The following is a 17,500-nucleotide window of genomic DNA, read 5'->3' on the forward strand; positions in this document are numbered from 1 at the left end:
ATATTTATACAAAGGTGTGCACCATATTTATGCATGAGGATACATCCCACAGGCATCTATAAATGAATTAGATGGTCACATGTAAAAGGAGTGTGTGTGTGTGTGTGTGTGTGTGTGCACGCATATGGGTCTGTATGGAGGTGGCTGCAGATTGAATAATTAGTAAGAGAAAGGGTAAGAATTGTATCTGAATTTGAATGGATTAGTGGTCATACTAATTTTGGTGAAAAGTGTTACTGAAAGGACTTCTTTGTGCATTCAAAATTTGTATAGGATATACAACCATTTTATTCTCTGTCACATCAGCATTCTGTCTGACAGCATCCCTTCCATACCATTTCTACCTCTCTTGCTTGTATCAACTTCTGTTTTTCAACCCTATCTATTTCTACTCACTCTCTCCTTCCATTCTCATCATTTCCCTACTTTCTTCTGGCTATCTACTCTACTCGTTATATTCCACCAACAGCCACCTCCACCCACACCATCACCTACCATTGGCTCATATACTATCCACACCCATTATTTATCTGCATGCCATCTTATAAACGCATATACCTGTAGAAGTGTATCTTCTTGTATGCTTATGACATATATCTCTGTGTACAAATTTTTACTGTTTCTATTTTACTAAGCTTTCCTAGTATTGTTTCTAGACTTCAAACATAAATATTATGTTTTACTTATATCATAAACATTATTCCTTACATATTTCAGATGTCAGTTACCTTACAATTTTATGTTACTCAGAGTTTTAACCCTTTTGTTACCAACCCGGCTGAAACGGCTGTGGCTCTGTAATACAAATGTCTTGTTTTCATAAGTTTTGAATTAAAATCTTCCACCAAACCTTAGTCCCAATTTATGTTCCCAACACTAGCTTAATGATGACTAAGTTATTTTACTAAATTCTTTGTTATATTTAAAATAATTGAAAGAGACACAGAGCATCCCAAAATAAATATGGTAACGAAAGGGTTAAAGTTATCCTTATTTATGGAAATGCGACTCTGAAATGGAAATGGTGTGAACTGGAACCGTAATCTTATAAGTCAAATGAAAGTACCGAGTGCTACTTTAATGTGTTTGGTTTTTGCTTTTTCAATATATGTAATCTCTCTTATACACCATATATATATATATATATGTGTGTGTGTGTGTGTGTGTGTGTGTGTGTGTGTGTGTGTTTATGTATCATCTGAAGGTTTTGAGTTTAATTCCCACTAAAGGTAACATTTAAATAACAGCAGGAGGACACCTAGGGGCCACTACATAGGTGGGCCTGGGTAGTCAGGAACTAACAGGTTGAAACACTTGTCGGAATTCTTCTGAAGACTTCTTCTACTGTCTGCTTTCCCTGTAGCTCACTATCACTCACTCACTCAATATGTATATATGTATATGTATGTATGTATATAAGTATGTATGTATATGTGTATGTGTGTATATATTCATGTGTGTGTGCATGTGTATGTATATATATATATATATATATATATATATATCTATAATGTATATATGTGTGTGTGTATACATATACACACACACACACACATTGTATTACGAAGCTGAAAAATCCCATGTTACAACTATTAGATTCTCATTCATTCCCGATGCTCAGGTACTTGGGAAATTGGTCTGTGAAATTATTCGTTAGAACTTGTACATTTTCATCTTTGAAATAAGCAGGTGGGTAATCTTTTTCTTAAGCACTTTTTTTTTTTCGTTTCTGGAAACATAAACAGTTTCTGTGTCATCATCATCATCATCACCATCATCATCATCATCATCACCATCATTTTTACAACTGCTTTCCATGCTAGAATGAAACATACATATATACACATTTGTGTTTATCTGTGTGTGGTGTGTGTGTGTGTTTGTGTGTGTGTGTGTGTGAGAAAGAGAGAGAGAGAGAGAGTGAGAGAGTGAGAGAGAGAGAGAGTCTAAATATCACATATTGATTTCAAACAACCAGTTATAAATTATAAAGTGTTGTCATGTGATCAACTGGTACTCCTAGAACTGGTAGTTGCCAGTGTTTCATTGATCCACACGACACAGTCATATCGATGGTAACCATGGCGTCCTGTGATGTTTGCAGGGATGTTTGTGTATGTGGCAAACGCATGTGTATGTATGCATGTATGTATGTATATATGGGTATTTTGGAATATAATTACATGTCCGTTTAATTATGTTATTACACTTGTCTGGATATATCATTCTCTCTGTACCTTGGATGGTGGTGGTTGTGTTGGGTATAGATCTGTTTCTTGACAAAGGGGTATCGGTACCTTGGGTATGTATTTGAGTGTTTAGAGTAGAGTTCAATCAATGTATACTGTAAATATTTGGTACCTTGTTAAAAGCAGTTTGTTGCTTTGCAGTAGCGCCAGTGTACACTCTCTGTTTAACTATGTACATTAGTATGATCTTTGGAACAGTTCCTTGCTAATTATATCAAAACAGGTGTAGATGTAGTCAGTATTGCCAATTAAGGTTTTCAATCTGTATCTTGGTTTAATCAGGACTGCCCTTGTAAATAGGTTAACTTGGGTAAGTGTATTGTCCACATTGGTACTCTCGGTATATCCAGTTGATGGCCACCACACTTGATAAAATCACAACAAAAGTGTCATTCAGAACGCAAAGGTTTATGTTATTTGTTGGTCTGATCCTTTCTGTCTGATCCTTTCTGTCTTCTCCTCATTTGAAAATGTGTAAGTTGTATAAGCTGAAGCCCATTCTGCCTTGCAATGCACAGTAAATGTACACCACATGGTACACTGAAACAGATGACAAGAAAAAAAAATGATTATATGTCCACAATTTTTATCTATCACAGGGTGATTCAAAAGTCTCCATTCATAAGAACAATTTATTTTTTATACTCTTTTACTTGTTTCAGTCATTTGACTGTGGCCATGCTAGAGCACTGCCTTTAGTCGAGCAAATCGACCCCAGGACTTATTCATTGTAAGCCTAGTACTTATTCTATTGGTCTCTTTTGCTGAACCGCTAAGTGACGGAGACGTAAATACACCAACATTGGTTGTCAAGCGATGTTGGGGGGGACAAACACAGACACACAAAATTATACACACACATACATATATATATATAGCAGGCTTCTTTCAGTTTCTGTCTACTAAATCCACTCACAAGGCTTTGGTCTGCCCGACGCTATAGTAGAAGACACTTGCCCAAGGTGCTACGCAGTGGGACTGAACTCGGAACCATGTGATTGGTAAGCAAGCTACTTACCACACAGCCACTCCTACCATTTCTTATAAAAAAATAAATTTTTCCTATGTATGGTAACTTTTGAATCACCCTGTATACACACACACACACATAAATATAAACTGTTTAATGAATATACATGAAGTTATATTACACTGATGATTTCTAAAAACGAATCATGTATAGTGCTATACATGATTACAACTCACTAGAAATTTTTAGAACTTTGTCATAACAAAATGATAGATATGTGTATTCTGTGCATCATTTTCCTTACAATTGGTGCTGCCACCTACAGTTGTTTTCAGAGTAAGAGAGGGAGAGAAAGAGAGTTTACTAAGAAATAGAAGAGAAGGTGAAGATTCCCTCTAAGGGGAGAGAACTGCTTCAAGATTTATAATTTCTGTCTTTTTCATAACCATCGGAGAACAAAGTGCTCTTCATGAACTCTGTTTATGAGATGGTTCTGATCTGTAAACAATTTTGAGCAGGAACTGGTAAAAGAGGAATGAACACACAATGCACACTGAATTTGTAAAACGGAAGGGAAGAATACAAAGAATACAAACGCTATGCGCTTGTCAAAATAAAATGGAAGAGAAGAATAAAAACACAAAGTGCATGTCAAAATAAAACGGAAGAGAAGACTACAAATGCAATGTCAAACAAGCTATATGATGGTCTACATGCCATGTCTGATACTACAAAGATGCAGCTTCGCTTCAGTTATCTTGTTTATTATTACTTTCACTTTAGTGAAGGCAGAGGTATTGTTTTCAGTCGTGTTTGTTTGTCCATGGACAAGATATCTCAAGAATCACTGGATGGATTCAGATGAAATTTTCAGGGATGTTTGGCCTCGTGACTGGCACAAACTGATTAGATTTTGGGATTGATCCAGCACCAGACAAGGATTCTAGATTATTTTTCCTTAATTTTTGAGAGGGTGCCTTTTATGTGTCACTGGCATGGGTGACCTTTACATGTTACTGGCAAAGGTGCCTTTTACATGTCAACGGCATGGGTGTCTTTCATGTGTCCCCAGCACTGGCCACAACCATGATTTCACTTAGCTTGATATGTCTTCTCAAGCACAGCATATCACCAGAAGTCTCAGTCACTTGTCATTTCCTGTGTGAGACACTTATCAAATCTGAAATGATAAACAGCAAAGGTGACTTCAACAGGGTTTAAAATCAGAAGGTAAAAGACTGTGACCGAATACCATAAGCCATATTGTATGAACACTAGACCTTCATAATTAAATCGATTCAACAGTGAACAGGTCACGGATTTTAGCGACGAAAATATTTTGACATATTAAACTTAAATGTTGAAGTGAATCGAACGGCTTTTGTGTGTTTCTTAAATGGCTTACAAACACCTTCCACGCTGCAATTGTTTTCGTTTCAGCACACGATCTCAGATCAAATTACTTGCTATGTGAGTACATCTCCGTAATATTAATTACGTTTTTGTAAAAACAGTCAAGTAAAGACCTCCCCCACAACACCAATCATTATTTTTTCCTTTACTCTTTCAAATTCAATAATCTATAATTGGATGGTTGGAATGGTCTATGTTCTGAAACAATTGTTCTTTACATTTGGTTAGATTTCCCTAACTTTCTACCACCAGCCTCTGCACTATGATGCAGGGAGTTAGTGGGACCTGTTTTTGTAGTTGGATGTGATCCCTTCTTGCTTGTGAACACTGAAGTATGGGAGTGATGGGATTTGCTTTCGCAGCTGGATCAAAGTCCCTTCTTACTCTTCAAACAAATTATATAACTTAAGCTCTGATGAAGGATGGAATTTTATCGAAGAAGACTTACCTCCAGGAATAAAGCATATAAGTCCAGCAATGAACAATACAACACTGTGTGATGCTGCGGAAGGAAAGAAATCAAACATCATTTATTGAAGCATTGTATTAAATAAAAACATGTTTTGTGTTTGTTTTATCTGTAGCAAGTTAGAAAAAAGTTTAATAAAAGGGAGTCGTAGTTTGCTTGAAGCATTGTATTACAGATGTAAAATAATAAATGAAATGAGAAACAAGGTAAGCATAGGTGCAGCAGTGGCTGTGTGGTAAGTAGCTTGCTTATCAACCACATGGTTCCGGGTTCAGTCCCACTGCATGGCACTTTGGGCAAGTGTCTTCTTCTATAGCCTCGGGCCGACCAAAGCCTTGTGAGTGGATTTGGTAGATGGAAACTGAAAGAAGCCTGTCGTATATATGTATTAATTATATATATATATATATATATATATATATATAATATATATATATATTATTTATATATATATGTATATATATAATATATATAATATATATATCATGTTGATTCGTAGCTACTGCACGCATTTTTTTTCTCTCCTTCTTTCTGTGTTTTTTTTCTCTCTGTGTATTCTTTCGGTTGAAGAGCGTAGGCTCGAACGTAAAGACTTGTTTTATTTATATTTCCTGAGCGCCATACTAATATACATTGTTCGTTTGTTTTCCACCTGCCTTCGTCTTTTGTCTATTTTCATAAAGCTTCCCGTTATATATATTATATATATATATATATATATGTGTGCTTGTGTGTCTGTGTTTGTCCCCCTAGTATTGCTTGACATCCGATGCTGGTGTGTTTACGTCCCCGTCACTTAGCGGTTCGGCAAAAGAGACCGATAGAATAAGTACTGGGCTTACAAAGAATAAGTCCCGGGGATTGATTTGCTCGACTAAAGGCGGTGCTCCAGCATGGCCGCAGTCAAATGACTGAAACAAGTAAAAGAGTAAAGAGAGAGAGAGTAAAAGGGAGTTGTAGTTTGCTTGAAGCATTGTATTACAGATGTAAAATAATAAATGAAATGAGAAACAAGGTAAGCGTATCCCAGTGCATCTCCCTCACTATCCTCTGGGGCAACGCCTTTATCATTTTGTCTGCTGGTGCTATGAGGAACTGTGAGAGGTAAGATTCTCCATTAGAAGATAAAAGTTAGCTACATATTTGTTTATTTCACGTCATATAAATATATATATATATATGGCATATACACACATATGAATATACATATGTATGAATATATAAACACATACATACATACATGCACATATATCTATAAAGAGATGCAAAATTTAAAGAAAAGTGGAAAGCTTCCGAAAAAGCAGAAAGTTTATAAAACCTTTATATTGAGAAACAAACTCCTAACCACACAGATGTCTGCACATTAGGTTTCACACACACACACACACACGCAAACACAGATGTGACAGCAATAGCAGTGCCAAACAGTGTTTAGGCATAAGTGAACTTTAAGTCAGTTAAAATATGTTTGTGACATATTGTGAATTTGCCTTCACACACATATTTTAACTAACCTAAAGTTCACATCTCTTTCTCTCTATGTATGTATAAAATTTTTTTTCCGTAATAAGATAAAATATCAAGGCTGTGTAGATTTTTTATCTTATTACGTAAAAAAAAAAAACTTTTGATATACATTTATATACACATGCTGATATATGACCTATGTTGGACCCCTTATTCGCATAATCTCAGAACCTGGAACTTAACTATAGTCTATCCATAGCACTTACTCACCATTACCAGACACCTTTGGGTCTCACTGACACCATTACCTCTCATAACCTCTAAATATATATATATATATCAATATATGCATGTCTGTGGAGGCACAGTGGTTAGAGCAGCGGACTCACGGTTGAGGGATTGCGGGTTCGAATCTCAGACCGGGCGATGTGTGTGTTTATGAGCGAAAACACCTAAGCTCCACGCAGCTCCAGCAGAAGGTAATGGCGAACTTCTGCTGACTCTTTTGCCACAACTTTCTCTCACTCTTTTCTCCTGCGTGTAGCAGCTCACCTGCGATGGACCGGCGTCCCGTCCAGGTGGGGAACCTATACGCCAAGAAACTGGCAAACCGGCCCTTATGAGCCAGGCATGGCTCGAGAAGGAACAAACATATGCATGTATGTATAAGTGTGTGTGTAGGGGTGTGTTTACAGAAAATCTCACTAACAAGGAATTGGTTATTTTGAGGCTATTGTAGAACAAACTTGTCCAAAGAATAAATACAGAGGGATCAAGCTAGACGTGAGGTGGTGATGAAGTGAAGTTAACCACATAGTCAGCGTTTGCCAGGAATGTTACTTTGAGTATATATAATTATTATAGTTTGCCTTATGGAGTCCTTTTGTAAGAGTTATATTCTTCAGCTGCAAGCCTGGAGGAATGTGTGTCTACTAGGAAGTCTTGTTCAAAATGGTGTAGGCTTACCTTTTATTGATATGGCTACAGATAAACCTGCCAGGAGGAGCGCTGAAACAGAAATAAAACATGTGAAAATATACCAGTGAGTTGTATTAACAACTAGCAGTATCGCCCGGCGTTGCTCAGGTTTGTAAGGGAAATAACTATAAAGCATCTTTAGAGAGTTATAGCCAAAAAATAGCAAAAAAATGGAAAAAAAATGATGGTAAATTTTTTTTGAGATTTAAAAAAGGTGGAGTTGCGTCCCCTAGACAGTTTGTGGTTCGTGTTTCTGATTCTCGACCCCATATCGAATTTATCGATTTTTTTCAGAACTGGGGGAACTTTTCAAAATTTTCGCTGCGTTAGTTTTGAATTATGACATTGGGCTATGTGTGTGTCAAGTTTCATTAGAATCGGTTGAAAGCCGTGGTCAGAGTGAGGGTACAAGCAAACAGACACACAGAAACACGCACAGACAAACTGCCGTTTATATAGAGAGAGATTTACTATAATAACACAACAATGAGGTCTCTACTCAACAGGATCTCATGCTTACACTTAACAAGATTCTCACTCACCAGATCCAATTAGTGTCAAAGCTATGGATCCAAGGACAACTTTCCAGTTTTCACGAATTTTGGGATGTTTATACCAACTGAAATAAAAAAATGGATTGAGTTTGTTTTTACAGCTTGGTATTAATAATACTCATTTCAAGCAGCTTAATCATTCTTAAAATGTCTTATTGCCTTACAGAGAATTACACAGAGAAACAAAATTTTTATTTATTTTTTTTGCTTAGGCAGTGTTACTTCCTATTTGCTTCTATCTAGAAATCGAAGGAAATGACTACTATTCCCTTCAAACTTTGCTTTTGTGACCTGGACATCAATGTTTTGAAACTGACCTGTTTTCCATTACATTTTACACAGATTCAGCACTGGGTTGCTGAAGCAGAAATAGCGGATCTTTTCGGTTTGAACGGCAGTTTTTTCTAGCAGTGTCATATGAAATTGTCACCCATAATTATGATCCTAGTATCGATCTATTGCATTTCAATCTGTTTTAGGGTTAGGGTTAGGGTTAGGGGTGGGGGAAGGGTATTTTTTTTCCTTCAGAAATGTAAATAAACCCAATCTGTTTCTTAAACGAGGGACATATTCATACGGCACAGAATGTTTTTTTTTTACCTCAATAGACATCACTGATTGGTTGAAATTGCAGAAATTGAAGAAAAAAACAACAAATATCTTACAAACTATAGAATTTTCTCAATAAAGCTAAAAGAAAAAGATGTTTTATAAACACATTCTACCAGTATACGAAGTTTAAAAGTATTTAGTTACATGGAAATTATTTTAAAAGACTGCCGTTCAAACCGAAAAGATCCCAAATAGCATTATAGCAAATATTTTGTTCAATACCAGAAATTTGCTTTTCAGTTGCTTTTGGCTGACAATATGTGCATCTCTGAGGAGTAGTGGGGAAGCATCATAGCCATGTGTTGAGAGGGATTCTTTGGGGTTTGAATAAATGTAAGAAAAGCAAAGTTTGACGGAAATATTAGCCATTTTTTAGTACTTTCTAGGGGTAAGCAAATATGAAATAACAGTTGCTACCCAAAGAGAAAAACCATGTTACACAGTGTTACTATATTCCCATTTGTAATTAATCAATAGTAAAACAGTATTATCATTAATAAATCTCAGAGCGAGTTATAAACAGTAGCTACAACACATCGTGACGTACATTTGCCATTTAAATATGGCTATCCACCTTCCTCCTGGGGCTACAAACTACAGTAGCATTCACCCTTAGGGGTTAGCCATATTTAAATGGCAAATGTACGTCACGCAATATTATCATTATAGTCCCAGTAAAGATTTGCTTTGTGTAATGGTTCTTTGTGTGATTACATCTAATGCTTTCATTACAGGTACATACATAAGCCTTTATATGTTTTTCCCAGGTGCTATCTAGGTGACCTAAGTAGCCGTGGAGAAGGACATTAGTGTAGTAGCCAGAGTAAAAACTGGGTGGAGAAAGTTCAGAGAGCTATTACCAACAATTGGTAACAAAAGGTTTCTCTCTCTCTCTCTCTCTCGCTCTCTCAAGGTGAAAAGTAGACTGTATGGTGCTTATGTATGAACTTTAACCCTTTAGCATCTAAACCGGCCATATCCAGCCAAAAGTATTCTGCCTGTTTTATGTTCAAACTGGCCAGATCTGGTCTCTCACACCAACCCTACAATATCGTTTTAAAAATTAACAGCTACCTCATCAAAATCTCATAACTACAAGATAATGCAGGATTAGCTCAAAACAATGTGGATGAAAAGGGATTAATTTTGGCAGAATAATGTGAAAACTAAAGAGTTAATGTTATATGGTACTGAGACAATGTTCCCTGAATGTAGAGGACTTGCAAAGACTAGAAAGAAATGAAGCAAGAATGTGCTGCTAGATGTGCAATGTCAGTGTAGGTTAAAAGATGCAGAAAAAAACTATGCTGAGAGAAAAACTAGGCATAAGAAGAATGAAATGTAGTGAGCAAGACTGCATTGGTATGGAGGTCTGATGTGTATGGATGAGCATAGCTGGGTAAAGAAGTGCCATTTGCTTAATGTGGATGGAACCTGTTGGACAGGGAGACCCAAGAAGACATGGGGTGAATTAGTGTAGGTTGATCTTTGGATGTTGAGCCTCACAGGGGAGATGACAAAGGGCTAAGACAATTGGCAATATGCAGTGCTCAAGGTAACTTTCCGATCACTGCTTAACCGAGATCCTAAAATCAATGTATGTGTATATACCTGTAGTGACGTCATTCTTCAGTGTGCGTGTGCGGGGCTGGAACCTTCTGGAAAGGCCTAAGGAAGTTCCCTCATGCACATGCGCTAAAAACTGGGGAAAAAAATTCTATCGCATTCCTTGTTAGCGTTGGTGACTTGAGACATGGCTATTGAAGAGAGAAGACGTGTTTAACGTGTTATCAGCCTATGCTCCTGTCCCAGACGCTTGGGATTTGACTGGCTCTGTTGCTGCTGGAGGTTTATCTTTACAAATGTTTAACTTCAGTCTTGCTGTACCTACACCAAGTGGTTACCAATTAACCAACGTGTCTTCTTTATGTAAATAACGAAATAAAGTGTCATATTTTCTAAGGTTGCTTTCTTGTTCCTGACGCCGGTAGTTTTTGGAAACAAAGAAGGAAATTGTGTTGCACCCAAACAGTGCAAAAGACACAACCTGTTCCAGACAGTTCCTTTACATACCCAACAGGGACCCACACCCAATTTGCCCATCAAGCCACCTCAACCCCTCATCTCCCTATTGCTCATTCCATCATTTTTATAACTACATTAATATGCAGCTGTAATTAAACTGCCCTTGTTCATATATATATATATACTTAAGAAGTGATTTATACCTCAGAAGTGAATTATACTAACCTATAGGGTTATGTGTTAAGTAAACAAAAAATGAAAAAATAATAATAATTATATCTATTATCTTATTTTACATATACAAATTGCATTTATACATACATACACCTGTATAAATGCAATTCGTATATGTAAAATAAGATAATAGATATAATTATTATTTAAAAAAATTTTTTTGTTTACTTAATGCGCAACCCTATATATATATATATAAAAATACATATATATATATATACATATATATACCGGAGTAAACACATAAATGTGAAACAAGGTGGAAAAAAGAGTACTCGAATACCAGTGGTAGAGTAATATGCTTTATTTAAAGCAGCAGAAAATTCAACAAAACTTGTTACTCTGAGTTTCCCGTTGCCATTTGTTGGACAGTTTTTGCTAGAAAAAATCTGTCCGATGAACAGCAACGGGAAACTCAGAGTAACAGGTTTTGTTGAATTTTCTGCTGCTTTTAAATAAAGTATATATATATATATATTACAACAACTGTAACTGTTACAACAACCACTAAAACAACTACAACAACTGTAACAACAAACTACAACAGCAAACAAGATAAAGACCAACATGATCAACATTCATGAAACAAAACAATAAAAGAAAAACAACAAAACAAGAATAAAAGTAGGAAAAGAACAGAACCTCTACATACCCTCACACACTTTTTTTAAATATATGAAATCAAAAAAACACCGTCTCTAAAAAAAGAGGTAGATGCAAAAATACATCGAGTTGTGTCATGCATATAAAAGCAGTACTCCAGTATGGCCTTATAAACATGGTGACTGTGGGAAAAAAAAAATTAAACTTAAGAATTAGAGATTGGTGTGCTTATATGTGTGTGATGAGTAGGTGTGTGTGAGTAGGTGTGTGTGTGTGTGGTGTGTGTGTGTGCGTGTGTGCGTGTGTGTGTGTGTGCATGTGTGTGTTTGTGTGTGTGTGAAATCGTTATTTGCATTGTGTCCAGTGAGATCTGAAACACTGGTTTGCATATTTATTCTTAATGCGTTGCTCCAGCGAATTCGAATGCAAATATGCTAGTCACCGTTGTGTATGTCACAGAAGAAGGACTTCTCACTTTTTATGGCGAACGTGTGTTCATTAGCACAAGGGATCCTGGGACACAGGTGTCCAAGGATTTCAGTGTCCTGTCAGCTAGAAGTACATAGGAACACATCAGAAACAGTCTCCCTTACATGTGTGCGTGTGTGTGTGTGTTGTGTATATGTGACAATGTGTATGTATTATGTGTGTATCATCATCATCATCATCATCATTTAACATCCGTTTTCCATGCTAGCAAGGGTTGGACAGTTCAACTGGGGTCTGGGAAGCCAGAAGGCTGCGCCAAGCCCAGTCTGATCTGGCAATGTTTTTATGGCTGGATGCCCTTCCTAATGCCAACAACTCCGAGAGTGTAGTGGGTGCTTTTTACGTGCCACCGGCATAGGTGCCAAGACGGGGCTGGCAAACGGCCATGGTCGGATGGTGCTTTTTACGTGCCACTGGCACAGGTGCCAGACGGGGCTGGCAAACGGCCACGGTCGGATGGTGCTTTTTACGTGCCACCGGCACAGGTGCCAGATGGGGCTGGCAAACGGCCATGGTCGGATGGTGCTTTTTACGTGCCACTGGCACAGGTGCCAGACGGGGCTGGCAAACGGCCACGGTCGGATGGTGCTTTTTACGTGCCACTGGCACAGGTGCCAGACGGGGCTGGCAAACGGCCATGGTCGGATGGTGCTTTTTACGGGCCACCGGCACGGAGGCCAGGCGAGGCGTGTGAGTAAATGTATGTATGCACGTTTGTGTGTGTATGTGTGTATGCACGTGTGTGTGTGTGTGTGTATGTGTTTGTGTAGTGGTATGTATATGCTTGGGTATGTGCATGTGTGCATTGTGCATGTGTATGCGTATGTATAAGTATATGTGTGTGAGTGTATGTAGGGTATATGTGTATGTAGTGTTTAGCCATTCCATCAGTACGTTGGTAACCATACCTGAGATTTTGGACAGATTGAGGCGTAACTGCTGTTTCCTCTGTATATGAAGCAGCGACAGAATGCATAGAGGAGGTGTGGAATACTCTCAGGCTGAAGCAGAGAGAGACAGAGAGAAAGAGAGAGAGATAGACACAGACAGGCAGATAGGTAGATAGATAGGAGAGAGAGAAAGAGAGAGAGAGGGAGGAAAGGAGAGAGAGGAGGAAGAGAGAGATAGACATAGACTGATAGGTAGGTAGAGGGAGAGAGGGAAAGAAAGTGTGGGAGGAATGAGAAAGAGAGAGGGAAAGAGATGAGGAGAGAGAGAGTGGGAAAGAAAAAGAAAGAGATAGAAATAAAGAATGAAAGAGAGAAAGAAAGAAAGAAAGAAAGAAAGGGAGAGAAAGAGAGAAATAAAGAATGAAAGAGGGAGAGAGAGAAAGAAAGAAAGAAAGAAAGAAAGAAAGGGAAAGAGAGAAATAAAGAATGAAAGAGGGAGAGAGAGAAAGAAAGAAAGAAAGGGAAAGAGAGAAATAAAGAATGAAAGAGGGAGAGAGAGAAAGAAAGAAAGAAAGAAAGAAAGAAAGAAAGAAAGGGAAAGAGAGAGAAATGAAGAAAGAAGAGAACAAATATGTGCAAACAACAATAATAAAAGTCTACCTTGCAATTTTTCAAATTTTGAAATTGGAATGTGTGTGTGTGTGTGTGTGTGTGTATGACAGAAAGAATGTGTGTATGTATGTAAGAGAGTGGTGTGTATGTGTGTGACAATGAGAGGGTGTGTGTGAAAGAGTGTGAGAGGATGTGTGTGTGTGTGAAAGATAGAATGTGTGTGCGACAGAGAAGAGTAAGAGAGTATGTGTATGCGTGTTTGAAAGAGAATGCATGAGAGATGGAGAGATTGTGAGTGTATGTGTATTTGTGTGTGTGTGTGTGCGTGTGAAAGAGAAAGAGAGGGAGTATGTGTGAGAGAGGATGGTGTGTGTGGGAGAGGAAGGAGTAAAAGAGTATGTGTATGCATGTTTGAAAGAGAGAATGCATGAGAGATGGAGGGATTGTGAGAGGAGAGCATATGTGAGTGAGAAATAGGGTGTGTGTATAAGAGAGAGAAGGAGAGAGAGAGGGAGAGGGAGAGAGAGAGAGAGTATACGTGAGAAAGATTTGTGTGTGTGTGTGTGAGAAGGAGAAGAGAGAGAGAGTGTGTGTATAAGAGAGGGAGAGAGAGAGTATATGTGAGAAAGATTTGTGTGTGTGTGTGTGTGAGAAGGAGAAGAGAGAGAGAGTGTGTGTATAAGAGAAGGAGAGAGAGAGAGAGTATACAGGAGAAAGATTTGTGTGTGTGTGTGTGAGAAGGAGAAGAGAGAGAGAGTGTGTGTATAAGAGAGAGAGAGAGAGAGAGAGTATAAAGGAGAAAGATTTTTTGTGTGTGTGTGAGAAGGAGAAGAGAGAGAGAGTGTGTGTATAAGAGAGGGAGGGAGAGAGAGAGAGTATACGTGAGAAAGATTTGTGTGTGTGTGTGTGAGAAGGAGAAGAGAGAGAGAGTGTGTGTATAAGAGAGGGATGGAGGGAGAGAGAGAGAGTGTACAGGAGAAAGATTTGTGTGTGTGAGAAGGAGAAGAGAGAGAGAGTGTGTGTATAAGAGAGGGATGGAGGGAGAGAGAGAGAGTGTACAGGAGAAAGATTTGTGTGTGTGAGAAGGAGAAGAAAGAGAGAGTGTGTGTATAAGAGAGGGAGGGAGGGAGGGAGAGAGAGAGTATACGTGAGAAAGATTTGTGTGTGTGTGAGAAGGAGAAGAGAGAGAGAGTGTGTGTATAAGAGAGGGAGGGAGGGAGGGAGGGAGAGAGAGAGTATACGTGAGAAAGATTTGTGTGTGTGTGTGTGAGAAGGAGAAGAGAGAGAGTGTGTGTGTGTATAAGAGAGGGAGGGAGGGAGAGAGAGAGAGTATACGTGAGAAAGATTTGTGTGTGTGTGTGTGAGAAGGAGAAGAGAGAGAGAGAGTGTGTGTATAAGAGAGGGAGGGAGAGAGAGAGAGAGTATACGTGAGAAAGATTTGTGTGTGTGTGTGTGAGAAGGAGAAGAGAGAGAGAGTGTGTGTATAAGAGAGGGAGGGAGAGAGAGAGAGAGTATACGTGAGAAAGATTTGTGTGTGTGTGTGTGAGAAGGAGAAGAGAGAGAGAGTGTGTGTATAAGAGAGGGAGGGAGAGAGAGAGAGAGTGTGCGTATAAGAGAGGGAGGGAGAGAGAGAGAGTATACAGGAGAAAGATTTGTGTGTGTGTATATGAGAAGGAGAAGAGAGAGAGAGTGTGTGTATAAGAGAGGGAGGGAGAGAGAGAGAGAGAGAGTATACGTGAGAAAGATTTGTGTGTGTGTATATGAGAAGGAGAAGAGAGAGTGTGTGTATAAGAGAGGGAGGGAGAGAGAGAGAGTGTGCGTATAAGAGAGGGAGGGAGAGAGAGAGAGAGTATACAGGAGAAAGATTTGTGTGTGTGTATATGAGAAGGAGAAGAGAGAGAGAGTGTGTGTATAAGAGAGGGAGGGAGAGAGAGAGAGAGAGTATACGTGAGAAAGATTTGTGTGTGTGTATATGAGAAGGAGAAGAGAGAGTGTGTGTATAAGAGAGGGAGGGAGAGAGAGAGAGTGTGCGTATAAGAGAGGGAGGGAGAGAGAGAGAGAGTATACAGGAGAAAGATTTGTGTGTGTGTATATGAGAAGGAGAAGAGAGAGAGAGTGTGTGTATAAGAGAGGGAGGGAGAGAGAGAGAGTGTGCGTATAAGAGAGGGAGGGAGAGAGAGAGTATATGTGAGAAAGATTTGTGTGTGTGTGTGTGTGTGTGTGAGAAGGAAAGAGAGAGAGAGAGAGTGTATGTGTGTATGTGTGTGTGTGTGTGTGTGTGTATTTGAGAGAAAAGGAAAGAGAAAGATTAAGAAAGAAAACAAAATGGAAGTCAGACAGACAGACAGAGAGAGAGAGAGAGTATTTGAGAATGTGTCGAAACAAGAAGAATGAACGTGTGTGTGCATACACAATAAAATAATCTCAGTGAAATCCAAATATTGCAGAGCAACATTTATATAAAATATAGCAAAAACAAAACTAAAAAAAATAAAAAAAATATAATAATAATAATCAGATAAAAATCAAGAGCTTGCTTGTCATCTTACATCTAAGTAGTTTGATGGATGACCATTCGTGTATTATATCAAAATGTGCATGTTATGTTAAAAAGTACATTAAACATACATTATCTGTATTTCCAAGGTTCTTAGGCATTATTTCGATTTAAGTGCTAAAAACGTTTCATAAGACTCAAAGTAACGTACGTACATACGTACATACATACATACATACATACAGGACGCCATGATAGATCGTCAGCTCCTACACACATTTTTTTTCTCTCCTTGTTTTTTTCTGTGTATCCTTCTGTTGAAGAGCATAGGCTCGAAATGTAAAAGACTTTTTTCTATTCCTGAGCGCTATACTAATACATTTGTTTGTTTGTACACCACCTGCCTTTGTCTTTTGTTTATTTTCGTAAACTTTCCCTACATACATACATACATACATACATACATGCACATACATACATATATATATATATACACCTCTGATGGTTGCCTCTAGTTGTGGTGGAGGAGGTTACACGGACCAATGACTCAGGGTGATGCTGTTGAGAGTCCTAAACTCCTTGTAGAACTATCCTTGGTGACATGGTCAAAGAGAGGGAACCCAGACTAAGTGCGGCCAACTCCCGAAGACCCCAACAGTGAAACAAGTGGATGATGTTTACAACAAACCTCATTGCTTGAACCAGTGGATGAAGAAGGCTATGCACAACAGACATGCTACAGAAGGCGCCACTCAAGACTATAACTGGGTCAGTGGCATACATACACACCACTGAGTTAGTCATGTCAGATAGGGCCCCTACAATGTGCAACCTTGACTGTGGTGTGTTGGTTTGTATACCTCTTTCTTTACTAACCACAAGGTGCTAAACACAGAGGAGACAAACAAGGACAGACAGATGGATAAAGTTGATTATATCGACCCCAGTCTGTAACTGGTACTTAAATTATCGACTCCAAAAGGATGAAAGGCAAAGTTGACCTCGGCGGAATTTGAACTCAGAATGTAGCAGCAGACGAAATACTGCTAAGCATTTCGCCCGGCATGCTAACGTTTCTGCCAGCTCGCCGCCTTTAAGGTTTGTATACCTCAATGATCCTGTGAGCTAGCTATTGCTAGTAGAACACAAGCTCCTGGTACAGCCTCCCATGCTGGTTAGGTCAAAGGATGGGGGCCAAACTAATACGGACCACTTCTTCCCAGAGGTAAAAATAGTTTGTGTGGGGCCAACATCCCTACCTAGAAAAAAGCAAAGTTACTGAAGTGTTGATGACAATTAAAAAAAAAAAAAAATCCGGAAAACTCCACAAAAAGAACAGCCCAGACTCAAGAATTGTATAGAAAAGTCATGGGTGGCTTATGTTCCGTAGAGGGCAAAAGGATTAAGCTCATGTTGGCATAGGAGACTGTTTATCCTT

At 38.5% G+C, this 17,500-nt stretch overlaps 1 protein-coding gene and 1 long non-coding RNA gene across 5 annotated transcripts in view; one reads left to right on the forward strand and one right to left on the reverse strand.

The window, feature by feature from the left end:
- LOC118767850 overlaps positions 1–472 on the forward strand; it is a 1,186-nt gene extending 714 nt beyond the window's left edge. Inside the window, exon 2 of the long non-coding RNA XR_005003752.1 lies at positions 89–472. This is a non-coding gene — a long non-coding RNA (uncharacterized LOC118767850). The remainder of the gene's footprint in view (positions 1–88) is intronic.
- A 650-nt stretch (positions 473–1,122) lies between these two features.
- The window catches only part of LOC115224281 (endochitinase A-like), a 41,728-nt gene continuing 25,350 nt past the window's right edge, over positions 1,123–17,500 (reverse strand). For 3 of the 4 annotated variants that reach the window (XM_036513170.1, XM_029795095.2, XM_036513171.1), the window contains exons 4-8: positions 12,972–13,064; positions 8,089–8,165; positions 7,535–7,576; positions 5,081–5,134; positions 1,123–2,789 (exon numbers count right to left, since the gene is read on the reverse strand). In XM_036513170.1, the coding sequence (XP_036369063.1) occupies positions 2,710–2,789; positions 5,081–5,134; positions 7,535–7,576; positions 8,089–8,165; positions 12,972–13,064 (346 nt within the window). In that variant the 3' untranslated portion in view covers positions 1,123–2,709. The remainder of the gene's footprint in view (positions 2,790–5,080; positions 5,135–7,534; positions 7,577–8,088; positions 8,166–12,971; positions 13,065–17,500) is intronic. The other variant, XM_036513169.1, reaches the window with a different exon arrangement.

This window comes from Octopus sinensis, linkage group LG25, assembly GCF_006345805.1.
Source record: "Octopus sinensis linkage group LG25, ASM634580v1, whole genome shotgun sequence".
NCBI classification, from domain to species: domain Eukaryota; kingdom Metazoa; phylum Mollusca; class Cephalopoda; order Octopoda; family Octopodidae; genus Octopus; species Octopus sinensis.